At 49.9% G+C, this 26,972-nt stretch overlaps 1 protein-coding gene across 1 annotated transcript in view; it reads left to right on the forward strand.

The window, feature by feature from the left end:
• Positions 1-26,773, forward strand: part of ARMC9 (armadillo repeat containing 9) — a 151,857-nt gene extending 125,084 nt beyond the window's left edge. Inside the window, exons 22-26 of the mRNA XM_028482596.2 lie at positions 7,922-8,037; positions 13,093-13,229; positions 19,927-20,056; positions 26,391-26,563; positions 26,659-26,773. Coding sequence (XP_028338397.1) covers positions 7,922-8,037; positions 13,093-13,229; positions 19,927-20,056; positions 26,391-26,563; positions 26,659-26,672 — 570 coding nt within the window. The 3' untranslated portion in view covers positions 26,673-26,773. The remainder of the gene's footprint in view (positions 1-7,921; positions 8,038-13,092; positions 13,230-19,926; positions 20,057-26,390; positions 26,564-26,658) is intronic.
• The last annotated feature ends 199 nt before the right edge of the window (positions 26,774-26,972 follow it).

The following is a 26,972-nucleotide window of genomic DNA, read 5'->3' on the forward strand; positions in this document are numbered from 1 at the left end:
TGAAGAGTTTATTTTTTTTTTTTTTTTTGCGGTACGCGGGCCTCTCACTGTTGTGGCCCCTCCCGTTGCGGAGCACAGGCTCCGGACGCGCAGGCTCAGCGGCCATGGCTCACGGGCCCAGCCGCTCCGCGGCACGTGGGATCTTCCCAGCTTCCCAGACCAGGGCACGAACCCGCGTCCCCTGCATCGGCAGGCGGACTCTCAACCACTGCGCCACCAGGGAAGCCCTGGTGAAGATTTTTAACAGCAACAACGAAAACAAGACACCGAACATGCTGGAACTACCAGTTTAATCTTGCAGTTTGGTGAGGCACAAAGGGACAGAGCTTTCAAATCAACCAATAATCCAGCTTAATGGCGTCCAGAAATGGTGTCATTGTACCATAGCCTGCAGTTCTAAATCTCCTTAGTGCATAGGTACTGTTCTTTTACCAGAAGGAAATATTTAGAAAAGTTCTACACATGCTTGTTTATCTCACTGGTGTCAGTTACTTTTCGGTGGCAGTGTGAGTGTGAGAATGAAGTACAGAAAGAATTCGTTGCAGGGAGGTGAAGACCAAGGTTATTAGTGTCCTAGGGCTGCAGTAACAAATTACCATTAACTGGATGGCTTAAAACCACAGAAATGTATTTTCTCACTGTTCTGGAGGCCAGAAGTCCACAATCAAGTTATCAGCACAACCACACTCCCTCCGAAGGCTCTAGGGGAGAATCTTTCTTGGCCTTGCACCTTCTGGCGGCTCCAGACCCTCCTTGGCTTGTGGCTGTGGAACTCCAGACTCTGCCTCCTCCTCCTCTTCTCTTTGTGTTCTCTTGTCTCTTATGACACTCTTCACTGGATTTAGGATGATCTAGGATGATCTCTTCATGTCAAGATCTCTGATGTAACTACATCTGCAAAGACCGTTTGTCCAAATCAGGCCACGTTCACAGGTTCCCAGGGTCAGTACATGGACAGATCTGTTGGGGGCCACCATTCGACCCACTAGACCAGGTCACCATAGGATCTCACGTGGAAACACTTTCAAGTTTTATTAGAAAACTCACTGTTGAGCAGTAACCGCTGAGGTTATAGGTACACTGCCCATTTTGCTGTCTTTGTTCGTTAGACTCCTCAGCTGCCCTCAGTCACCCAGTCTTGATTTGCAGTTGACAGCCGGCCAGCGCTGTGAGCTCGCCTCACCTGCCCACCTTTGGCTCTGGTGGTTCACACGGGGGTTGTGCACTCACACCTGCTAACTGCTTGTGTCAAACGAGGGAACCTGCCAGAGATAGAAGGCGTTGCATTTCACTAGGGAATGTGCACCCCCAAAATCACAATTCACGCCTCCCATTCTGGTGTACTAGGTAGATTGTAGATTTGTCAAGATCAGTGGAAAGCTGTTGACTTTTAGAAACTTGTATTCAAAAATTTTTCATTGAACCTGTGCCATTTGCCTAACACACAACAGAACGCTGGCAAATGTTTCTCAAGCTGTTATCTTCCAGAAGTTTACAGAAGATGACACAGAGCAGATAAAACTGCGCTGCTGATGAGGGATGGAAGGTCAGGGGATTGACGGGTATCGTCCTGTGATGTCAGGGCTGGCCGTCGAAGGGGGGTTAAAGTAGAGTCTAGGCCCCAGCCCAGACCTCCTTACCATAATCCCAGGAGCGGTAATTGTACACAGCAGTCATTTTAAAACTATAACACTAGTTAGGGCGTGAGGGGGGAGGTGCAGTGAGGGCAGCCTGCCAGGGTGTCGAGGGGATGGAAGGGAGCCCTTCCCAGGATGCCTGGACCCATGGCTCCCCGCTGGCTGGCATTGACGGCCAGCCCATGCCCTGCAAGGCCACACTCGCTGCCTGTCCTCACCCCGCCAAGTTCAAGCCGATAGCGCCTGCGCACTGCAGAGCCCGGGCCGTGAGGAGGCTGGCGACCACAGGGAGCTCAGGGAAAGCGCGGGCAGGACGAGCCGCTTTTCCCCGGCTTGCCTGCGAGTGCGGTGGTCACGTCAGATGTAGCCGTTCACTCACAGTTCTGGTGACCAACGGCACCCTTTCGTGTTTCTTCCTCAGGCCGTGGTCAGCGGCAGGTCAAGGCTGATGACTTGCCAACTTCTGCTTGCTTGGTTGTGTCTAAATTTTTTAGAATCATCCATATTATGCCGGATAATCGCTTAGTTCTCCCTAAAGAGAGCGCCCTGGTTTAGATGTCTTCAGCGCCCCGGGTAAAGGAGTGTGGCTGCTTATCATGGGATCTCAGGGTTTTGGTTTTATTTTGAGGTTTAAACTCACTGTCCATTTACCTCTAGCAACAGTCGCAGGCGCGCCTTAAACTCGTTGGGCTCACGTCCCGGGCCGGGTCCCGTGCTGATTGCCTCCCACATCTGATTCCATTTATTTAATCCTCCCAACGAAGGATGGGGTGAATTCTGCTCGCATTGCGTGGCACAGATGAGGCAGCTAAGGCTGAGAGGCTGAGGAGCAGGCTCGGGTGTTACCTGAGCCTGCTTTGCTCTTTACCACCGGGCTCTGCTGCCTTCTGGGAGGACCGTTGATTTTCCAGTGAATTCTGTTCCGTATTTGAAAGTGTAGAGTCTCCAACTTTGTGAAATATTCAAAATTACTCTATGGTCCAATTTTTAAGCATAGACTCAGTTTGGAGGGGGACTGCCTGGTGTCAATGCTAAGCACTCCCTTTCCACACTTGCTTTCCTGCCAAGTTGGTTTGGAGATCTCCTAAAGGGCTGGTCAAAGCCGGGGGTCCTGGCCCAACCTCCAGACGGTCTGAGCGTGTGGACCTGGCCCCAGGAATCTGCATCTTTATTACACCCCTCAGTGGTTCTAAAGCCAGCATCTGGGCCGTGGAAACATTGCCACGTGGGCAGACCTCAAGGTTAACGGGGCCTCAGCACGGGAAGTGAGTGCAGCTGGCCAGGGGGCAGGGCCAGCCCGCCGGAGACAGGGAAGAAGCTTGGGCGCCTGCAGCTGACCCTGTTTTACTCACAGTGAAAACCAAAACCGGAGAAGGAAGGGCCTCAGTTTCCAATTTTTCCTCTTTTTTTTCTTTCAAATTTGTCTCCACTTTGGGGTTTTTTCCTAATCACTTTTCAACCAATTATTCCTGCTCTGCCTGACTCTGATGATTGAAAAGTCTCTTGGAACTAACTAAAAGGTCCGTATTCCTACGTGTGAAAACACAACCAAACAAGCAGGGGGAAGGATCCCCAGCCCCCAAAGATTCCAAATCCTTTTCTTTTTCAGTTTGTTTCTGGGATTCTTTTTTCTGATTGCAAAATAAATACATGCTTATTACTGAAAAGTCAAAAGTAAGCACAGCATAAACAACCACCATAATAATTCTGTCCACCCAGAGATAACCACTGTTCCCTCTATTTTCCTTTCATTTATCTCTGTGTCTCACCTTTCCTTTGTCAGTTGGTATTGAGCTCATCTGCAAGTAGCAGGGAATCCAGCCTTATCAGACCCCTGGCTCGTCTCATGCCTTCTTTCACCCAGCCCATCAGAAGGGAAGATCCAGGTTAAGTGGGCCCTCCAGTTTACAGGGTTTTGCAGGCCTTCTTTAAAACAACGGAATACAAGGTTTAGGTATAAAAGTGAATACTTAGAATGAGACTAAGAAAAATAAATCACAGTCAAATTCAAATTTTAAGAATTGACAGATCGATAACCAATAAGGACCTACTGTATAAAACAGGGAACTATACTCAATATCTTATAATAACCTATAATGGAAAAGAATCTAAAAAAGAAGAGCTATATGTATAACTGAATCACTTTGCTGTACACCTGAAACTAACACAACGTGGTAAATCAACTATAGTTCAATTTTTTTCAGAAAAAGGTAGGTAAAGGGAAAAAAGAAAGAACTGACAGGTATCACAAGCAGAAAAATAATGTTTTATTAACTAGCTGCTCGCCACATGCTTCATAGTTTTCTTTCTGGATATTTTTTGTTTTATACTCTTTGATTGCCTCTACATATGTGACAACGAGTTTGTAATATTTTCTACAGAGAAAGAAAAGAAAATCAGTCCTTCCTGTAATGTATTTGATCAGCTTTGTTTCTTATTATTGATAGATGTGAAAATTTTCTTTTGGCCTCACGTTTAGTTTTATGGTAATGCTGTGTAAATTTTTAAGATTGTTGTTAAATTTGAGAAAACCATCCTCAAACTTCTTTCATAAAGAAACTGGAAGATTTGGGGGCAAGTTTTCTTGTGCGCTGACTCTTCATAAATTCTCTGATGATGTGTGGAATTCCTAGAAGCCACTTCCACACCAGGACAGCTAGCGATGGTTTGGCTATGCACAGAAGTGACTGGGAGTCATATTTCCCACTAAACTCAAATTAAAGGTCACCCGGATTCACCGTCCTTTTGGCTAAGTTCTAAATTGCCTTTGGCCATTCCAACACCATGAAGGGGAGTATGGCAAGGGAAGTGAGAGTAGAAAGAAACAGCAGTTTTAAGTGACTGCAATTGAAACATGCTACTTCCGCAAATTTTACAGAAACCATATGAGCACCTTGCCAGGGCTCTTTCCGGGGCTGTGAAGCTTTGGTTTCATTAGCTCCATGAGAGATCTGCCTGGTGCATCGGCCCTTCATTCACATGCTTGTTGCCTCTTGGTCATAAGACGATGGATGCAGCTCCTGGCACAAATCGTGATAAAGTCAGGAGGAAGTCAAGCGTGCAGCCCAGCCAAATCCACCCCCTCTACAGTGCTTTTCCCAAAGCTACTTCTGGCGTTCCCCCACTTACTTCTTTTTTTTTTTTTTATTAGAGTATAATTGCTTTACAATGGTGTGTTAGTTTCTGCTTTATAACAAAGTGAATCGGCTATACATATACATATAGCCCCATATCTCCTTCCTCTTGTGTCTTCCTCCCACCCTCCCTCCCCACTTACTTCTTCCTGGTCAGAACTGGGCCACACGGCCCCTAGCTGCAAGGGAGTCTGGAAAGGTGTTTTTAAGTAGATGCATTTCTGGGCCCACAAAATCAGAGGGCTGTTGGTCAAGAAAGAGGGAATTGTATTAGGTGACCAGCTAGCAGTGTCTCCTTCAGCTTCCAGGTTGTTTTCCATGTGTATAGATGGACATATTGTGGGCCTGTATTTTCTTACAAAAATTCATACGGCTCTATAGCATGTCATAATTGCTTTAAGTGATTCACCAATACTCAAAAACTAGGAAATGGGAAATTTTTTACCTAAATTGACATGTTGACCATCTTTTACTACAGAATAATTATGTTCAGCTAAATCGTATCCTGCATTTTTTTTCTAATTGTGGTTAGACGTGCTGTATTTTTTAGTAGCAGAACCTTTTTTCAAACAGCCTCTCCACCCGTAACACAGATGGAGGCTGAGTTCCTTTGACGAGTAGCGTGGTTGGCAGGGACCCCTGAAGCATTTCTGTGGAAACAGCACGTTGTTGGTAGATACACTTCAAGACCTTTCCAGCCCAAAAAGGCTCCTTTGCAAACTGAGCTGCCCAGAGAGGGCCCTGGAGCCCTTGTGGGCCCCTCCATGGCTCCCCACATGCACAGTGGCTTGTGAGGTGAACAGGACACAAGCCCTCTGGAAAGAGCTGCTCTGAGACATCGAGCGCCTAACACAGTCGTTCTGGGTCCTCACCCCAACCCTGTTCACCAGAGACCTTTCCTCAGGCGTTCTGACGACACACCGGATGGTTCTGCCCACAGGCCTGACCCAGTTTCCTCATCCACTGGAGAGGACAAATACCACCCACCTTAGATTGTTTCTTAGGCCTGTGAAGTTTTAGGGAGATGGTGTGGCTGACAGTGTTTTCCAAAGGCTGAAATGCTCTCAAATATGTGCTGTGTTCTCTCTCCTCTAGGAAGCAGCTGGGAGGGACAGTGAAGCAGGGAGGAGGCAGGGGGCGTGAGGGACTAGCAACCTACACACTCGCTGTCTCCCTCTCCAGCGCCTAAGACTGAGCCTTCCTATCCTAACCCTCTGTGGAAGGACTCGGGTGTCTGACTGGCATGATGGAGGGGGAAAGAGAAGCCCCGGGTGGTCCTGAGGTTCTGTTGAATATTGGCCTGAAGGAACCTGCTCTGGTGATGGGGGCGGACATGTGAATTTGACCCTAGGTACTAGACGGGGACAGCAGGACAGAAGGGAAGTCGGAGGAGAAGCAGACAGCAGTATTGAGTAATGGCAGTTAAAATAGCCGCCTTCTGCAAATTTCACAAGAGATATTAAGAGAGATGAAACCGCATATTAGTTCTTATTTGGGAAGCTTAATTATGTTCCATTTCCTCCAAGAGGGTAGGGGCCTCCCCGCTCCTCTCTCCTGCCTTTCTCCCCTTCACACCCCCTTCCCTCTCCCCCCACCCGCTGACCAACCCCTCCAGCTGGTAGCTGTCCCCCACAGCACAGGTGAGGCCTAGTGATGCTCTCCCAGAGGAAGTGGACCTTTTTTTTCTTCTTCCTACCTCAAATACTAGGTAAACCCGAATAACTTTTAAGTAAAATCAGGAAATCAAAGACGTAATTCCAATTAAAAATTTCTCTTTAACTTTTTATTTGGAAATAATTACAGATTCACAGGAAGTTGAAAAAGTAGTACAGAGAGGTCCCGTGCACCCTTCACCTGGCGTCCCCAGTGGTGGCTGTAGCATGTATTGAACCAGGAGATTGATGTTGGTACAGGCCACAGACTTCATTCAGATTTCACCAATTTTACAGTGATTTCTTTTTTAAACAGTTTTTCTTAATTATTAACATGATATAACCATATTACCGAAAACTCAGAAAATAGAGAGGAAGAAAATTATTCTTGGTTCACTGTCCTATGTAGCCACTATAATCATTTTAGTGTTCATTTCCTTCCAGTCTTTTTGTGTACTTTTAGCATAATGGAAAGCATCATTTATGTACAATATTATAAGCTGACTTAACAATGTTTTAAATAAACATTTTTCTTCATAACCTAGTCTTTATCATTGTACATGGCCATGTAATATTTCAAATGAATATGCCATATTTTACTTAATTATTCCCCTATTACTAGACAGTTAGATTGTTCCAGTTTTACTGTGTAATGATTTTGTAACATACAGCTTTATTTAACATCTTGCATATTTTGGATTCTCTCTCTAGGGTTTAACACCCAAGGACATGAACATTTTAATGACTCTTGATATAAAATGCCAAATTACTTTCCAAAAGAGCTGTCTCAAATTTCTATGCCACTGACATTTTAAACTCTTGTCGGAAGTGGATGGGGTCATTTCTTTAACTGTCACTCACTTAATAATTGGAGAATGATACATTTTTTGTAAAGTTGTAGTTTCTAGTTACTTATAAAGTTGATCATTTTTTCTTCTCTTCACTGGTGATACTTTTTATTTTGTGACTTGGCTGTTAGAATTCTTTGCCCAGTCATCTACTTAGTGTTTTACTTACTGATTTGTAAGAACTCTTTATCTAATGAAAATCTTAAGCTTTCATCTGCTAAACGTGCTACAAATATTTCTTCCCAGTTCATTGTTTACCTGTTAATGTGGTTTGTCATTAAATTACTGTGTATGTGGAAATGTTAATTTTGTATGAAACCGAATCTGTCTGTCTTTTTTCCCTTCTTACTTTCAAAAGTCAGTCCTCTCCAGAGATGTGATAAGTTACTATATCGAATTCTTTTCTTCTCCTTTCTCCGTGGTTTGATTTTGTTTTTTAAATTTATACTGCTAAATGGTATAATATGAAAACCTAAGCAGATTTTCCCCCAAATTTTCTGATTAGCTGGATGATCCGTATCATGATCCTTCCTCACTTATTTGCAAATCCTCTTATTACTATAGATTATTAAATGTAGTGAGTTAGAATGTCTAGGTCAGCTCTCGACTAGATGATTTCTCCAGCCCTGTTTCCTCTTTGCTTCCACCAGATCATGAGCAACACTGGGAAGGTGAGGCGGAAGGGGGCGGCCGGCATGCAGTGGGGCGGCCCCGAGCCCCTGCGCCGGCCCATCACTCCCGGCGGCCACAGGACTGGGTACCCAGCGTAAGTCCGGGTACTAAAGGAGGCGGGGATTTACTTTCTTAAGCTTTGTTTTGATTAACTGCAGTGTAAGATGTATGTATTTTAAAAATTCAAAATAAAATTTCATATCGGAAAGCATTTATCTCTTTATTATTTATCTTTGGGGGATTTTTTGAAAGGAAAGAGGTCGAGTCTGCCTCTTCTCCGCATGTCTCTCAGGGTCTCCAAGCCACTTACAACCTTTATCCAGGAGAAGGCTGGTGTTGGCCAATGTGACTCTGAAGGAAAGGACCAAAAGGAGTAGTGGGTCTACCCAGAAAGGACTCTTGTTCTTTTCTGCAGCCTCTCACCGTAGCACCAGGCCCTTTGTTGGGATGGAGTGTCACAGTTTAAGACGCCGTCAGCTTATTTCTAGATGACTCTGTAAAGCACCGATATGCGTGTTTGGCTGCCAAGCCTTAGTCATTCTTCATAGCCTTGCTCCTACCCTGTTTCTATAAACAAAACTAGTCTGGTTATCCAGAGCCTCTGGTCTCCCTGGGGACCTGAGGACCTGACCCCTGGGGGCTCTGGGGGAGCCCCAGACCAGGCAGTCCAGCTTAGTCAGGGCAAAGCCTCTTCCATTTTCTGGGTGGCCTCTTCTCCTGTCTGGAGAGAACGCTGGAGAGAAACAGGTGCAAATAAGGGAATTATAGAGAGCAGGCGAAAAACCTACATTTATTCATACAACAAATAGCGGCCATAAGATATTTCAAATGAATATGACGTATTTTACTTAGTTATCCCCTACAGCTGGGCGGTTTGCTTATTTCCGGGTTTGCTCTATAGTAATCTGTAATGAACAACTCGGCACCGGGGATGCAGCAACAAACAAAACGCAGAAATGCCTGCCCTTGTAGATCTCTGTGCGTGGATGCTGGGCACTCTGGAGCCCCAGCACCTGCTCTGGTGGAGTTTGGTGGCCCATCCAGGACCTGACCTGTAACTATTTCAGGGCCCATGCTGTGGGTGGTGCTCTGAGATCTGTTTGATTTGATTTCAAAACTAGTTATCATGTGCTTCATATTTCAAGGTTTTTATTTTTAATTATTAATGTGTAAATTAATATCATGCCTTTTTCTCTTAAACCTACAACCAGTATTTTTTAACCTACAGAAAAGTTGGAAGAATTATTACAATGCAGAGCTTCCAGCTGTTAGCGTTCTGCCACATTTGCGCTCTCTCGCTGTCTCTCTGTCTCTCTCTCTCTCTCTCTCTGTGCATAATATATAATTTACACAGATACATATTTTTTTGCTGAACTGTTTGAAAGAAGGTAGCATAGTTTCAGCACACATCTCCTAAGAATAAGAACATCCTTTTACTTAACCACATTATCACACCTGAGACAATTAACATTCATTTAATAATATAGCATATAAATATTCCCTAATCGTCCCCAAAATGTCATTTATATCTGAGGGGTTTCGTGTTCATTTTTTGGATCCAGAACATAGCCAAGTGTCAACTACTAGTAAATCCAGTTTATAAATGTAATATCTTTTTGAATGGAAGTAGTCAGAGGAATTAATAAAATTCATCTTGCTTGAGATGGGAAACAGGACACTGAATCATTTTTTAAATTATTTTAAAATTATTTTTTAAAGTTATTAAAACCCCGGCTTCACAGAGAGGCAACAATAAGATAAGCATATTTAATCAGGAATAAGGGCAAAGGGAATCTAATAAATACAAGATATAACCAGTGGGCACAGTTAATTCTTAGGTGAAATGTTCTACCTCTTGGAGAGAAAAAGAGGACATTTCTCCATGCCTGGGGAGCACCTGTGGCTGTCCCCTGACTTGTGGAAGTGGTCCCTGCCAGGAATGAGGGCACCTCATTTTCCTGAAATGATGGCCCTTCCCACTCTTAACGAAGCAATTGCCCCATCACCAGCTCTGTCCATCAGGCCAATTTAACAAACACTTATAACACTTCTGTGTGCCAGTTGCTAGGGGTGCAAAAATAAACGATGTGATCCCTGCCCTCATGGGCACACAGAGCGAGCCGCCTAGAAGGGGAGGAAGACAGCGGCTGTTAAGTAGGTGATGACAGAGTGTAGGGGTTCCCCGCAGGCTGGCAGCACAAAGTTAACACTCAGCGTCTTCAGGTCAGCTTCTTTAAAAAGGTTACATGACTCTCCGTGCACAACCAGCGCCCTCTGATAAGCCAGTGATGCCGGAAGTGTAGATAAATGAACAACCTCAGTGATCTCGGGGACACTCTTGACAACATGCATTACACACGTTCCAGACGCTAGTACTTTCGGAGTCAGTAACCCCACTCCAAGGATTTATCCTGAGAAGTAATCAGATATTGACCGATACACACACACACACACACACACACACACACACACACACACATAAACACCAATTGATTAAGGTTTTCCCACGTCTACTTAAATCCCTGAAAGGATCAGATCGCAGACATCTCAACACAGCCAAAGCAGGCACGTCACTAACCTAAACCAGCCTAATCCCCCGAAAGTTCCTGAACAACAGTAGAGGAGAGTGCGCCGAACGCCCACAGCCGAGCCATCCTTCCTTCTCTGGGACACACACACACACACACACACACACACACACACACACACAAACACAAGGGTATTTACTGAAGCATTACTTATATAATGAGAAATAATCTAAATGCCCAAAGTAGGAAGCGGGTTAAATTATTATCCACATAAAATAGTATTGAAAGTAACGTTTCAGAAGAATATTTAATTCATGGAAAGAGCCTCCCAAGACATTGCTAAGTGAAAAAGCAAATTATAAAATAGTGTGGATCTAGCCTGCTGGCCACATACAGTGATCCCAAGTTGTTTTTTAAAGGATATATTTGCATTTTAAAAAGAGTGAAAGATATCAGACGTTAATAGGGGTTGTGTCTAGCAGGACATTCTGTATTTTCTATATATTTTCCTAATTTTTCATGATAAACACTGGTTTTAAAATCAAGAAAAGAAAGGTTGAAAGTAACGAATACAGTCGCCCCTGTGTAATGCAGGACCCTCCATCACCCAGCATCGGACGGGCGCCTCCCTCCCACCTCCCCTGGGCCAGACCTCACCCTCTGTGGCCCCTGGGTCCCCTCTCCCACGACACTGCCCAAAGGTTGCAACCTCATTTAGCACCTCTTTTGCTCCATCTTCCACCTCCCTCGCTGCTTTCTTTCCCGAGGCCTCTCACCAGGCTCCATGTCTCCAGGCCTCCCTCGCCCTCCCGCCCTCTGGTTCCTTCCCTGCCCATCCTCCTCTCCCTTCACAGCCCACGTGGTCTGGCGGTGACGTCTGCAAATTAACGTTTCCAGTGCCACAGGTGACCTCCCAGGTTCCAAGCCCGGAGGACACTCTGGCGGTTGCCCCACCGACCACCCCCGGGGAGATCTCCCACCTCCATCCCACGGCCGCTGTGGGCTGGTCCCCCGACTCTCAACCCTCTTCCTCCTAAAATACTGTGTCCTGCAGGCCCCTAGTAAGGACCCCATCCCATCCTGCTGGTTCTCTGGTTTCCCTTACACGCTGTTGACACCCAAGTCTCTCCCTCCAGCCCAGACTTGCCCCCCCACCGTGCTAGATGTGTCCTCACAGCACCCCCAGTTCAGCCTTTTCCGGATGAACACCAGTCTTCTGAGCCCCCCGCTTCAGGGAGTGGCATTAACACCCCCAGACAGCCGAGCGGGATCCCACCCCGGGTGCCCAGCCCTCCCCTCCCACCTGCTCTCCTGGCTCGGGCCCCTCCTCTCTGCCTTCCTGAGCAATGTCTTCCTCCCCGGGCTGGGCGGAGCCTCAAGGCCATGCCGCCTGCCACGGGGCACCTTCCACGACCAGAGACACAGTGTTCCTTCTACCACATCGTCATGGAATCTCACTGCTGTGACTCCTGTTTCCCTTAGGCACCAAATCTAATAAAACCCTGGCCAACCAGGTCCTTCTTAATTGACACCCCCAACCTCAGCCCTCGAAGCCCCAAGCTCCCCAGGACACTGTGTACCCTCCAGCCTGCATTCTGAGCGCACTAAATCTCTCTGTAACAAAGCAGCGCACATACAGGCTTTTTTTTTTTTTTTTTGCCTCTTGCTCTAGCCTGCCCTGCCCGTTCATGGTACTTGCTACCTCTGCCGGGAAATGTTCCGTCTTTGGGCCCCTGACAAACCCCAGCTCAGAGTTCAAGACCGACTGAGTCTGTCTGTCTGTCTCTCTCTTACACACACACACACACACACACACACACACACACACACACACAGAGGCTTTTCTGCCCCACACGGCAGTTTAGGAACTGACATTCAAGAACAGCCGTTTCATGGGGCGCAACCCTAGACAGAGGGGGGACAAGCCTGCCGTGCTGTATCCCCACTAAGCGCTTGCTGGAGCAGGTGGCTGGTATCTCCTCATTGAAGGGGAGTGAGTGCTGTGCTGCTGTGCGCGCACTGCAGAACCTTCCTGGGGGTCTGCTGTGAAGGCTGCCGGGAGATGGCACCCCACATCCTACTTACGGCTCTGTGACGTGCTTGCGCAGGCGCCCACTGCGTGTCTGCCGCGCGAATGAGTCTCCATCGACCCAGCTGCCAGCGTTAGGCACCGCACACACCATCGACAGCGTTCCAGAGAACAAGCTCTTCCCCAGTCCTGTTCCTGCCTAACTCTTGTTGTCACGGCTGACGTATGTCACGTCTTTTCTGATTGAATTCATCCCTTTGCTAATCGGCTTCATCCTTGGAAGAAAGCCCACAAGATTGATACTTTAAATTGTTTGGTTGAAATGTCATGCTCCTGTGTCACCCAAAGCCAAAAGATCCAATTGTGTGTTAGAAAAATAATAGCCATGTTTCACTGTAAATTTATAAGCGCTAACAAGAGTGAGGTAAGGGCACTTCCTATTTCTTAAAGAGATTCAATATCTGCTAATATCAGTTTAACAAAAGACTTTCAGGTACTTCCACTTCCTGTATTTTTTTGTGATGCTACACAGTAGTCAGCAGTCAAATATCTCCTATCTGTATTTATTGCTGTTTTTCTTTTTTTCCTCCAGGCTGGAAGACCGTCCCATCTCTCCCCAGATGGCCAAACATGCCAGAAACGGTTGCCTCCCGTCTCTGCCAAATGCCCACCTTCCAGTCTGCAAGGGGGTCATGCCTGGTGCTCCTGAGCCTTGCACTTCCTCTTCATGTAAGCATACTGGCAGCATGTGGGGGCAGCTCTGGGACTGGGGGCAGCTCTGGGACTGGGGGCACATCTGGGCCTGGGGGCAGCTCTGGGTCGCAACACTGGGCCTGGGGGCAGCTCTGGGCCTGGGGGCAACACTGGGCCTGGGGGCAGCTCTGGGCCTGGAGGCAGCTCTGGGCCTGGGGGCAGCACTGTGCCTGGGGGCAACACTGGGCCTGGGGGCAGCTCTGGGCCTGGGGGCAACACTGGGCCTGGGGGCAGCTCTGGGCCTGGAGGCAGCTCTGGGCCTGGGGGCAGCACTGTGCCTGGGGGCAACACTGGGCCTGGGGGCAGCTCTGGGCCTGGGGGCAACACTGGGCCTGGGGGCAGCTCTGGGCCTGGAGGCAGCTCTGGGCCTGGGGGCAGCACTGTGCCTGGGGGCAACACTGGGCCTGGGGGCAGCTCTGGGCCTGGGGGCAACACTGGGCCTGGGGGCAGCTCTGGGCCTGGAGGCAGCTCTGGGCCTGGGGGCAGCACTGTGCCTGGGGGCAACACTGGGCCTGGGGGCAGCTCTGGGCCTGGGGGCAACACTGGGCCTGGGGGCAGCTCTGGGCCTGGAGGCAGCTCTGGGCCTGGGGGCAGCACTGTGCCTGGGGGCAACACTGGGCCTGGGGGCAGCTCTGGGCCTGGGGGCAACACTGGGCCTGGGGGCAGCTCTGGGCCTGGAGGCAGCTCTGGGCCTGGGGGCAGCACTGTGCCTGGGGGCAACACTGGGCCTGGGGGCAGCTCTGGGCCTGGGGGCAACACTGGGCCTGGGGGCAGCTCTGGGCCTGGGAGCAGCTCTGGGCCTGGGGGCAGCTCTGGGCCTGGGGGCAGCACTGGGCCCTGGGGGCAGCACTGGGCCTGGGGGCAGCTCTGGGACTGGTGATGCCTGGAATCTTATGAAGCAGCTGCAGTTACAGACCCAGAAAGGCCTTGGCCTCCCACCTGCTCCTGAGAAGCCCTCTGATCTCAGCCACTGCCCCGTGTCGTAGAGGCCCACAGGCTTGCGACCACACAGCCAGACCTGACCGTGGACTTTTCCTCCAGACCCCCTTCTCTCAGAGCACTGTGTCCAGTGCTCACATATGCAAGCTATCCGAGCAAGATTTCTGACTGGGAAAGCTGTGTTTAACGTGAGATTTTTACGTAGGAATCTCAGAACGATGTAGATCTTTGACCAAAACTTTGGTGCCCCAAACTCTGGTGCTGAGGTGGTCAGCCACGTGTTAGAAGGCTGAATTAAGTCAGAAATGTGCAGCTAGGAGCAAAAACCGCTGTGGGATCCAAACACATTTTGAAGTATCCAGTTGAGTTCATCAGAGACTGATGGGGGATAAATGTAGTTTTTAGATGCCAGAAAAAATATATGTGCTTTGAATTAGAAATGTACAAAGTTTTTTTTTTAATTTTCAAGAGGAAATTAAAAAGATATGAACAGATCAGATAAGACTCTAATATCCATTCAAATAGAAAAACAACAGAGGAGCAGGTCAGATTCCAGTATGAGAAACATCTGCGAGCTTTTATGAGCTGCTCACAGTTGGATTCACATGCTTCTGATCCCCAGTTCAGAGCAACAGACCTGTCACAGCGCCAGAAGGAAGCCAGGTTATGTGGTTACCCCAGGAGAGGATCTCTTGATTATAAGCAGTTTTAGAGGTTTTGCCAGCTTTGATCATCTGTTACTTTACATGTGTTTTGTTAGAGCTGCAGACATTAATATGCCTTCTCTAAAAGACGATTAGCTCAATAATTTATCCAGAGATCTCTGCTGCCGGGGTGGAGGTTTTAGGTGGTCTAACAATTTTTGCCACTTTGACCTAATGCCACTGAGTTTAAAATGACTTCAAGTTCCATAGGCCTAGACTTCCAAAGAGTTGCATTTAGGCTAAACTTATTTATCAGTAACATCCTTGTTTGACCCGAATGACCACCAGGGTGGCCCTCTGTCTTGCACCGATTATAAGTGTGGTCCTATCTTTTGGAACGATTTGTCATGGTATTATATTACCTGCAGGGCGGAGGCACTTGAGGTTGTCAGGGACAGAGGGTGCTGAGTGGCAGCTGGTGATGTAGACGTTCTTGTTCGTTTCAAGCACAATTGCTTTGGGCCGGGCAGGGTCTGGTTCGTTGCAGGAGAACGATGGGCACCCACCCCCGTGATGGTCAGCCATTCCCAGTGCCTCTTCCTGCGGAGGCAGCAGCTGCTCACCAGCCTCTCCAGACGGGCCCCGTCACGCTGTCGGGTGCACCCGTGAGCCTTCCGTGAACACTGAGGCCGTAGTTTTCGGGTCCCATCCTCCACCTGCTCCTGTTCGCTCAGGTCTGGCTGGGAGCCCATCTACTGCCCTCCTGCCTCGGTGGACTCCACTACACTGCGCCCCAGTCCGCCCTCACTCCCCCTGCAGACACCAGGCATATTAATCTCTCCCCCCACCCCCAGGCCATGCCTCCACCTCAGGCCAGCACCCGTAGTTCTCCTTTACAATCCTTTTCCTTGACAAAAGTTCTCCCCTTGGAGAAGCCAAGCGTCCGGGTCATCGGCTTTCCCGGGGTCATTTAATGAGCGTGGATTGCATCTCCGGTGTAGATTCTGTGCTTCCTTCCTTTTGCCCAGCTGCAGCCACCCTGGCCCTTGCCTCATCCGTGGACCAGTGCCAGCTCCCCACCCTGTCTCTCCACCGCCATCTCTTCCTCTTGTCAGCCTCCACGTGAGGTTGCGGGCAAACAGGCTTCAGCCAACGTGCTTGGAATGCTGCGTTGAGACTGGTGCTGAGGCTGCATCTGGGACTGAGTGCCACGGTTGAGGGAAGGAGAGGACAGCCATGGGCACCGAGGCCATCCTGACCCTCACCGTCTCCGGTTTCACTCCTTCCCTGACAAGAGCTGATCTGACTTCCTCTTGACCCTACCGCCCTCCAGTCCGGCTCCTCCAGCCCTTTCTTGCCCGTCTCTGCTCCTGTTCACCTTGTGCCCCCCCATCCCATTCCGGCCTCGCCTGGCCGCTCCCCACAGCTCCCCTCATGCATGACTTGCTACTGAGTCTGGCTACACTCATGATGGGAATTAACACCTCGAGACCCGTGGGAACCCAGCACCACGGCCCACACGTCGGGTTTGTTCAGGACACGCCTTCACACCTGTGCGTTCAGTCAGCACTGAAGGCCGGACTCATGATGAGGAAACTGCGGGATCCTCAAAAGGCTCGATCAGTTGAATGCGGGCCCAGAAGGTACATTATGTTTAAGCAAAGGACTCAGCCCCACAGACCCAAAAGGAAATAGTTCCCAAGGAAAATAAGCCAAGAATGTGACTTAAGAGTGTTGCATGATACTGGCCTCAGGCAAGTTATTCTCATTTCCCCGTCAACCAAAACTGGGGTATCAAAATCACATGCCTCGCCAGTGGACCGTGGAGGGACAATGCCAGCCCTGTCTGAAATGGATTAACAGGTAGGAAAGCAGCGGTTGTCCCAGGAAGCCTCAGGTGCGCGCACGCGCTGCCCTTCTCCTCCCAGGTCCCAGCTCTTTCAGTGGAGCTGGGTTTTTGGTGGGGGGGTGCCACAGGGGGTGCTCTGAAAGTCTGCAGTGTGGCCTAAGCTAAGCAGAGGGAGTAGGCAAGGACGGAGGGGTGGCTACTGCTTGGTGACTGAACCGAGAAGACCTCAGAGGGTCTCCGGAGAGGCCAGCTTGGCGCCTCCTCCCTCCTGCCAGAGGGCTTTGCCAGCTGTCTCCCACCACCAGCGGCCGGGGAAAGGTCCTGATTCTGGAGGGCTGCCTACCCCTGGGCGCCATCTTGTAACACCATTAACTCTCATGGATTTTCTGTGTGTAGCTCAGCACTCACGTGTGGTTCCACTCAACTCTTATTTCATACACCCAAATCTGGTCCCCTGGGCTTTATTAAACAGTTACGTCTCCTACATAGGAACGAGTTCCGTTCTGAGATCACGTTCGTAAGTCCAATTGGTTCGAAAATCCAACGAAGCTAGCCTAGGTACCCAACCAACTAGTATGATACTAATAACTAATATAACTAATTATAACTCATAGAATCAGCTACATAGTACTGTACTGTAATAGGTTTATAATACTTTTTGCACAAATAATACATAAAAAACAAACACAAAAAATAAAGAAAACATCTTTAATCTTACAGTACGGTACCTTGAAAAGTACAGTAGTACAGTACAACAGCTGGCATCCAGGGGCTGGCATCGAGTGAACGGGCGAGAAGAGTCACTGACAGGAGCAGGGACAGGAGGTGGGAGATGGTAGAGCTGAAGGGTCGTCAGCAATAGGAGACGGAGGGCAAGGTGCCATTTCACTCACGCCTGACGTTGATGGCACAGGTTCTGGTTCCTTGCTGGATTCAATTCTGTCTCCCCTCTTAAGAAAACGATCCAGTGACGTCCGGGTAGTCGCTCTTGTTTCTCATCATAGATGACCCGGTAGCACCGGATTGCACTCTGAATGGCTGCTGCAACCATTTGTAGAGGATGCACGCACATGGCAGTGTACGCCAGAGACGTGAACTAACTTACGTGATTGGACATGCAAATGCACGTTCACATCTTTGAAAGTTCACAACTTGAAGGTTCGTACGTAGGGGACGTACGGTAAGCCCACTGAGCAGAGAGCACAGACAAGCAGGCCAGTTGTCCGTTGAAGAGCAGATCAGAGAAGGCTGAAATTCTAGTTCCAGTCCCAGTTCTGGGTGGAGACTGTCCAATGTAGACTGTAAATAAAGCCACCCGTTGGGTTCCATACCAGAAACAGAGTCCTTGTTTGGGTCAAAAGAGAGTTATCTGGAAGTCAAAGCTGTGCCCCCTTGCTATGGATTTGAGGAAACCTGCAGGGAAGATTTCTTTTTTTAAACTGAAGTATAGTTGATTTACAGTGTTGTATTAATTTCTGCTCTACAGCAAAGTGATTTAGTTACACATATATATACATTCTTTTTTATATTCTTTTCCATTATGGTTTATCACGGGATATTGAATATAGTTCCCTGTGCTATACAACAGGACCTTGTTTACCCATTCTATATATACTAGTTTGCACCTGCTAACCCCAAACTCCCAATCCATCCCTCCCCCACCCGCCTCCCCCTTGGCAACCACAAGTCTGTTCTCTATGTCTGTGAGTCCGTTTCTGTTTCATAGATAAGTTCATTTGTGTCATATTTTAGATTCCACATACAACTGAGTATGTGTTTTTGTACCATATAAGTATGGTATTTGTCTTTCTCTTTCTGACTTACTTCACCTAGTATGATCATCTCTAGGTCCATCCATGCTGCTGCAAATGGCATTATCGCATTCTTTTTTAAGGCTGAGTTGTATTCCACGGTATATATGTACCACATCTTCTTTATCCATTCATCTGTCGATGGGCACTTAGGCTGTTTCCGTGTCTTGGCTATTGTGAATAACGCTGCTATGAACATAGGGGTGCGTGTATCTTTTTGAATTATAGTTTTGTCTGGATATGTGCCCAGGAGTGGAATTGCTAGATCATATGGCAACTCTATTTTTAGTTTTTTTGAGGAAACTCCATTCATTTTTCATAGTAGCTGCACCAACTTACATTCCCACCAACGGTGTAGGAGGGTCGCCTTTTCTCCACACCCTCTCCAGCATTTGTTAGAGACTTTTTAATGATGGCCATTCTGACCGGTGTGAAGTGGTATATCCTTGTAGTTTTAATTTGCGTTTGTCTAATAATTAGCGATGTTGAGCATCTTTTCATGTGCCTGTTGGCCATCTGTACGTCTTCTTTGGAGACATGTCTGTTTAGGTAGGGAAGATTCTTTATATTTAAGATAAAGCGGAGGCCACATTGCAAAGGTGCTACAGAGACTTTTTTTTTTTTTTTTAATGAAAGAGCCGAAAGGACCTTGGATTAAGAAAGCAGTGAACCCGGACTCTGTCACAGTGTTGGTGACACGGACCCCTTTGGCTGTAGAACAAGAGGAGGAGAAGCAGGGCTGGAGGAAGAGGGGTCCACGTCATTTGAAATACAGAACAGGCCCGTCCCCAGACCCTTGGGAGGCATACGCAGCAGTGTCATCTGGGACTTCTCCCATCATTCCCTGTGATCTTGGGGTGACCTAGGTGGCCTTGTCCTTGCTAGGTGGTATTATGGAGGTTCCTGCCCCTGGGGGAAGACAGGGATTCAGGTCTGAAGGATCCTGGGGCAGCACAGGGCGAAGAGAGCCCCACCTCTGGGGTTGCCAGATTTGGCGAATAAAAATACAGGACACCCAGGTGAAGTTGCATTTCAAGTAAACACGGAGAGTTTTTCAGTGGGCCTCCGGGCCGCCGTGCACCAGCGCCAAGCAGGGGCCCGGGAGACAGTTCTGGCTTTCGTTGGCTTTTCCCTGGGAGGCAATGGGAATGTGGGAGGCAGCAGGGCCGCCGGTCTGTCCTTCTCTGCGCTTCGTGTGTTCCAGCCAGAGCGTGCCTGGTGCCCCCTCAGGTTATAAGTACCTCAAGCGGCCATCCGGAAAGGTCCCAAGCTGCACAAGTAAACAAGTACCCATCCACGGGCGCCGGGGAGCCGTGAGGGACTGGCCCAGGGTGTGTGCTTTTCTCGACTTCAGGGCCCAGCCCAGTAAAGAGCATCCTCAAAGAGCTTCCAGAGCAGAAGTCAACTGAGCTCTCTCTCCTCCTCCCCAGGCTCCATGGACGCCAAGGCGGGAGAGTGGTTGCCAGCAGGACGTCAGGGAGAGCCTCACCTGCCCCCAGCGGGGGGCCCGAGCCAGCCTAGGGAGGTGCCCTATGCCCTGGACAGTGGCGAGACCACCAGGTAGGGATGGGGAGGTATCCTGGGAAGGCTCCTCTGAGGCCCAGCCTCTGACCATGGAAGCAAAGGAGCGTTTCGCTGGGCCCTGAAGTGCGGTTCTGAAATTCTCAGGGGAGTGTGGTCACCACGCTTGATAACCTCAGAGCCCAAGGGGGGGACCTGCCTCCTGAGAACTATCAGTCGTCAGGCCAGAAGGAGAGGAGAACTTACAAACATGCCCAAGAGGCTAGTTTTAAGAACTGATAGGTAAACATGTTTGGGAGGGTTTGTGATTAGAAGCAATTTGAGGTCAGTGTCCTATCTTAGCAGTTTGCTTTGGAGAAAGATGAAGAATGAACGACATCAGTAAAATGGTTTGGCTCGGATGTCAGCTTCCTGAAACCGAAACTGGGCCTCCAAGAAGAAAATAAGAGTTATTTTCTCTCCCTCTGTACCAAACGAGCACAAACTGGCACTTGATGGGTTACTAGGGATTCTTTAGAATCTAGAAAGGACTGTTTTTCTTAATCCCTCGCAGGCCCCCTCTTTCAGATGGGAGGAAGCCTGCTCGGGGGGAGGGGCCCGGCTCTGGACTCAGACCCAGCCTGTCTCCCGACAGCCGCCCACCACTTCCTCCTGGTCACGGAGCGCCCTGCCGGCGGAGGCTGAGCGTGTCACCATAGACAAGCCAAGCTCCTGCACTAAAACCCATGGTGTGCATGACTACGCCTTGCAGTCTCGCAAGTAGAGGGATCCTGCCGCGGTGACTGGCCAGGCCTCCCGTGCCCCACCTTCCCGTAGAACAGGGAAGGACTTCCCTTACTCTGTCCGCAGGGTCACCCTAACCTCAGCTGTGGTCACGGCTGACTGGCCCAGATCAGCAGCTCTGGCAGCAGTGGGGCCTCGCCGAGCTGGGTGAGGCAGTGGGAGGGCCCGCATTCCAGGCCCCCGAGGCCTGAAGCCACCCACCGCCTGCAGAAGTGGCCGGGGAGTCAGAGATGACCTGCAGAAGCCCTAGCAGAGCCGGCGCCCACTGGCAGACCCAGCAGAGCGGCACCCCCTGGGGCAGGCAGCGACCCTGCACCTTTCTTTCCTGCTGTGTGGGGGTGAGCTGAAGGACTTTGGGACCTGCACTGAGGAGGGGGGCAGTTCCGGATGTCTCTACCGGGCCGAGGGCGTACAAGATGGTGAGCCCGAGGCTCACTGTGTGGTCACGCGCTCCGTGACCGTCTCCCGCTCTCCTCAAAGACAGAGGCCGCGAGCAGGGTGTTTGTCCCTGTGTTCCCACACCTGGCCCAGGGCAAGCGCTCAAAATGGGCAATGGGTGGATCCTCAGGAGAAAGGGAGAGAGAGTGGCTCTCTGTCTGGCTTGACAGCTCCTCTCTCTCGGTCTGTAGTGGGGAGGGCAGCCCCTGGCCCTGGAAGATGAGTCGGCTGGGTGGGCCCTCGCTTGCGGCAGAAGGAGGCCCTGGAGCTCTGGGCGTGGCTCATTGGTAGACGGAATGATAGCCCTCGTTGCTTAGCCCCAACTTTGAGGTTGTGTAAAGATGATTGCAGCCCCGTGGCTTCCAGCAATTGGTCTTGCTGTGAAATTGCCTTCCTGGAAAAGCCAGGAGTAAAAACGTTCGGACCCCACCATCCCACACCTCCCCGTGGCCAAATTCTCCTTTTCTTTTTTCTATCCGCTTAGCTCTGAGTAGCTGTTAACCAGGCTATGAAAATGCATTTTTTTAAAAAGCATTTATCCCAAGAAGAGCCAAGGCCCTCTCCCGGGAAATCTGTCGGTCCAGACCTGGAGGGGCTGATGTGCACCTTGGAACGTGCAGCGTGGCTTTGCAGCCGTCACCTCTGGGAAGGTGAGGGGCCTGCTGCCCAGGCCGTCACGTGACCTTGCCAACCCCTCGGCCGCCAGCCATCTGCAGATTATGACTCAGCGGCAGTCCCAGCACAAGTAAAGATTAAATATCTCCAGAAGCCTCTTATTGCTACTCTCTTCCAACACAATGTTCCTATTGATAAGAGAGATAATATAAGCAGGCCAGTCTTCTCTAATAAGTAATCGCCTACCTTGCAGGCCACCTCGCAACTTACCAATATATTGAAGTTCCCCTATCACTAGGACCCAGCACCATGTGTTCCTGTCGCAGATTACTTTTTTCTAAACCGTAGGTGACCGCCATTCATGTGGTTTTTCTGCTTTGCCCTTATCCGGCCCCATCTCCTGCCAGACCGTCGCCCTTTCCTGGCTCTGGCTCCTAGCCGCCCAGACTGCTGAGCTCAACATTCTGGGGCGTTAGGGAGCTAGGGGCCACTCAGAGGCCAAGCTGACCCTTACCGACAGACGCCCGTCCCCACCTCCTACAGGGTCCTTTCCAGAGGGTCCTGATGCCATCATCCCTGCAGAGTTCAGTGACAGTGGCCAGCGCCCTCAATCCACACCGCCACTTCCTGCAGCTCCCCAGGTGGTTTGGGGAACCTCACGGGGTGGGGGGCACCTGCCAAGCCGAAGGGCGGCCCCGTGGTGTCTGCCAAAGGCCACTTTCTCCAATGCCAACGGGAGGAGCCTGCCGAGGGAGCCTCTGTCTGAGGGTGCACTTTCCCCAGCAGCAACGCCGCCCTGGCCAAACAAAGGTCATGTCCCACGGCAGAGACGAGGCTGCCTTTTAAGGTGTATTAGTCAGGATTCTCCAGAGAAAGAGAACCAACAGGAAGTGTGTCTATACAGAGATTTCTTTAAGGAACCGGCTCCCATAGTAGCAGAGGCCTGGCAAGTCCAAAATCCAAAGGTGATCAGGTGAGACCCACCCACATTCTGGAGGGCAGTCTGCTTTACCCAAAGGCCACCTACGAGGAGTTCCCTGGCGGTCCAGTGCTTAGGACTCCGCATTCTCACTGCCAAGGGCCCGGGTTCAATCCGAGCTCGGGAAAGTAAGATCCCACAAGCCACACAGCATGGCCAAAAAAAAAAAAAAGTCCGCCTATTGAAATGTTAATCTCATCCAAAAAAACACTTGCACAGAAATATCCAGAACAATATTTGATCAAATACCTGGGTGCCATGGCCCAGCAATGTTGACCCATAAAATTAACCTGCACGTAAGAGTATTCATACGCATTGCCACATTGCTCTCCAAAAAGGATGGGACCCTTTCCTGGTTGCCCTGGGTTGGGAGGTTAGAGATTCTCAGCCCTGCTACCCAGACTTTTTTCTCCCTTTACTTCCTGCCAACTCACCTTGGCTGCCTCTGACCCCGCAACTTGACCTTACTGCCCACTGGCTCTAAGGCCCCACGGGTGAAGCGGGCCAGCCGTCCTGGGCCTGCACATCTAGCTCCTCCAAATCTGGCCACCCTGTTCCATGACCGTGTGATGGGACATCCCCAGGTAACCCAGGGCTGACCCTCTGCCGTTACCGTTGCCGGGAACAGCCCCAGTGCTTGCCTGAGTAGTTTTTACTAGTGTCTGTCCATTTTTCCTTCTTAAAGTGTAATGGGGCTACATTTAAAAACGGTCAAGATTTTTATGTTATATATATTTTACTGCAATAACAATGATAAAAAATATCAAAATTAGGGAGTTCCCGGGTGGTCTGGTGGTTAGGATTCCGGGCTTTCACTGCCGTGGCCCGGGTTCAATCCCTGGTCAGGGAACTGAGATCCCACAAGCCACAAGGTCAAAAAAAGAAAAACAAAATCTATATATCAAAATTAGAACAGCAAAATAGGAGAAAGAATCATATGAACTAAATAATATGAAAGGAAAACCACCTCACTAGCCCGTATAAGCAGCTTCTTCTTTGTATGTGGAAGAAGCGTCAGCAATGCATGCCTGTTTTCACACAGTTGGAGTCAGCCTTACATGCTACTCTGTATTGCTCTGTTTTCAGCCTTATTCCATTCTCTCTCATATGCCTGAGTAGCCCCCATCTTTATTATTGTTACTGACTGTGTACTCTTTCATCTGATCTATATACCGGAATTTATGACGCCTTTGCCCTTTTGCTTTTCTTTCATTCACGGGTAATGCACATGGTGCACAGAAACTCTGCTGGACACTGGGGATCAAAGGTCAACTAGACCAGATTGCTGCCCTTAGGGGGTTCACCTCGAGGGACAATATTATGAGTGACATAAAAATAAATTTTGCTTTTTGAAGAAAAAAAATTAAAGTTTAAAGAAAAAGTAATAAGGCTAAATCTCCTCTATCCTTTTCAACCTGGTATGACAGATTTCTTGTCTAAAGTGTGGGCGGTTTCTATGCCAGCCTCTTTTTTTTGTTTTATTTGAATATAGTGGCTTTACAATGTTGTGTTAGTTTCTGCCGTACAGCAAAGTGAATCAGTTATACGTATACATATATCCACTCCTTTTTAGATTCGTTTCCCATATAGGCCATTACAGAGTATTGAGTAGAGTGCCCTGTGCTCTACAGTGGGTCCTTATTAGTTATCTATTTTCTATATAGTAGTGTATGCCAGTCTTTTTCTAAATTTGACTTTGGAGACCTCAGATATTTAAGTTTTATTTTTCTGATTATTAAAGTAATAGATTCTCGATGTAAAAAAAAAAAAAAAAAAGGAGGCATATAGAAATGAATCCAAAAATTATGCAGTTTCCTCCCAAGTCTCACTCCCCAGAGCCGTAACCCCCATTTAGGGGGCACTTTACCACAGCTGGGCCTGGAGCACAGCCACCCTATCTTCAGAGCTGTCCTACAGAAAACGTTTTACAGGTGAGGAAACTGAGGCTCCCAAAATGTCAGCAGACTTGCTCACTCTCGCCACCAGCTAGAGGGCAGCACAGCGGGACCGGGAGTCCAGGCCCTTCCAGTGAGTGCACCCTCTGGGCCCCCCACCCTCCTTCCCGGCCACTGGATCCTGCACTTCCCACAGTCCTTGGTTTCAAGCCCCAGCACACACCACACACACGCACACGCACACGCACACGCACACGCACACGCACACACTCCCCACTGCCCACTGGGAAGCCCTGCAGCCAGTCAGCATCTCCCTGTCCCGGGGGATGCAGTGGGGGGACCCCCTCACTCGCCAAGCTCACAGTACCTGCCGTGCAGCCCGCAGACTGAGACACCCACTTACTGAAGGGAAGCTGGACTAGGAGCACCTGCTGCCTGCCGGGAGCGGAGCTGGCCCTGACATCAGCTCATTCAATGGTGACAAGAACCCTGGGTGACAGCCCGGGACTCCAGTCTTCAGAGTTATTGTCCGGAAAATGGGTGCATAGATAGCAAAGGCCCCAGAAGTCGAGGTGGGAATAAGAGTTGAGCATGTATATAGCTCAATGACAGCCAGAGAGGAAAGGGCTGGGCCGGGAAGTCACATCGCCAACCCCAGCTGCGGTGGCTGCAGGTGCTGGAGGAAAGCCGGCTCCTGTCTCTGTGAGGCTTGTCCATGGGATGGGGTCCCGAGGGCGTCTGGCTATAAGATCCCACTGGGTTCAGATCTTGGCCTCACTAACTGCTTGTTATGTGTGTGACCTTGGGAAAGTTTACGAACTTGGAGCCTCAGTTTTAACGTCTGAAAAATGGGGTAGTAATGCCTGCCTCACAGGATTGTTTGGGGGCTAAAAGTCACCTTCTCACTGAGGCCTTCTCGGGCTACCCCATCTAAAATCACTTTCCAATTGCTATGATAAATTAGCACACGTTTAGTTACCTGAACAAACACAAATTTATTATCTTACAGTTCCCTAGGTTAGAAGTCCTACACGGGTCTCAGTGGGCTGGAATCAAGGTGTCCCCTGGACAGGTTACGTTCCGGAGGTCTAGGGAAGAATCTCTTTTCTGTCTCTTCTGGCTTCTAGAGGCCTCATGCCCTCCTTGGCTCGTGACCCCTTCCACCATCCTTCAAGCCAGCAGCGTTGCGTCTCTGTGCCTTCTTTCCGTGGCCATACCTGTTCCTCTGACTCTCTTCTTCTGCCTCTCTCCCACCCTTGTGATTACCTTGGGGCCCCCCCAGTAATCTAGGATAATCTCCCATCTGCAGCCTTAATTCCCTTTTGTCACGTAAGGTTCCAGGGAGTAGGACATGCACCTAACTGGGACCATTACTCTGCCAGCCACAGCTTTCCTGGCCATTCGAGCTCACAATTTAATACTCTGCCAAGTTCCCTATTCCCCTCCCTTGCTTCATCTCCTCCTTAGCATTGATTCCTCTTTCATCATCTCCCTCCTGCCCTAAAGCGTGAGCTCCATGGGGCAAAGAGTCGTGCCTCTGGGTGCCCTGCTCTCCCTCACCCCCACCCCATGCCCAGGACAGTGCCTGCCTGGCATCTATTAGTGCTTGGAGAGGGGAGTCCTTCCTTCCTCCTGTGACTTCAGATTGCACATTTTGTTCCAGGGAGTTTACACCAGCCTTCGTCTACAAGCCCCGGGCCCCCTGCAGCCCGGAGATCCTGGACCTGAACCCACCCAAGCCCAAGGCATCGGCTCTGGCCCCTCATTTCTCCTCGTGTGGCCCACAGCAGGCCAGCCGCCCCAGCTCCGCGGCGTCCGCCACGAGGAGCCTGCAGAGTAAGTCAGCCTGCAGGGAAGGGCGCTGGCCTTCCGCATCGGACTGGTGCCCCTTCCGTGCCCAACGGACCAAGGCCCGCTTCCCCTCCCCGCAGGACCAGGGCCCTAGCCGGCCGCTTCCTCTGCCCCAGGGACCGGTTCTTCACTCGTCTTTCTGTGAATGAAATTGCCCTTGGCCTCAGCGGCTCATACCCAAGCGGGCGGAATGACACCCTCCAGGCAGTGCCACTCGGAGACAAGATGCCCCTGCGTGGGGCTTCCAGGTCAACCCCGAAATCCGAACCGGCCTTCTGGTGGGAAGCAGCCAGCAGCAGCTCAGGGCGGCCTCGAAATCAGACAGAAGCAGGTGCTTCCTCGCAGGCTGCGCGGGGGGGGGGCCGCCCGAGGGACCGAGGTGGGGGTGGGTCCC

Source organism: Physeter macrocephalus, chromosome 2 (assembly GCF_002837175.3).
Source record: "Physeter macrocephalus isolate SW-GA chromosome 2, ASM283717v5, whole genome shotgun sequence".
NCBI lineage: Eukaryota > Metazoa > Chordata > Mammalia > Artiodactyla > Physeteridae > Physeter > Physeter macrocephalus.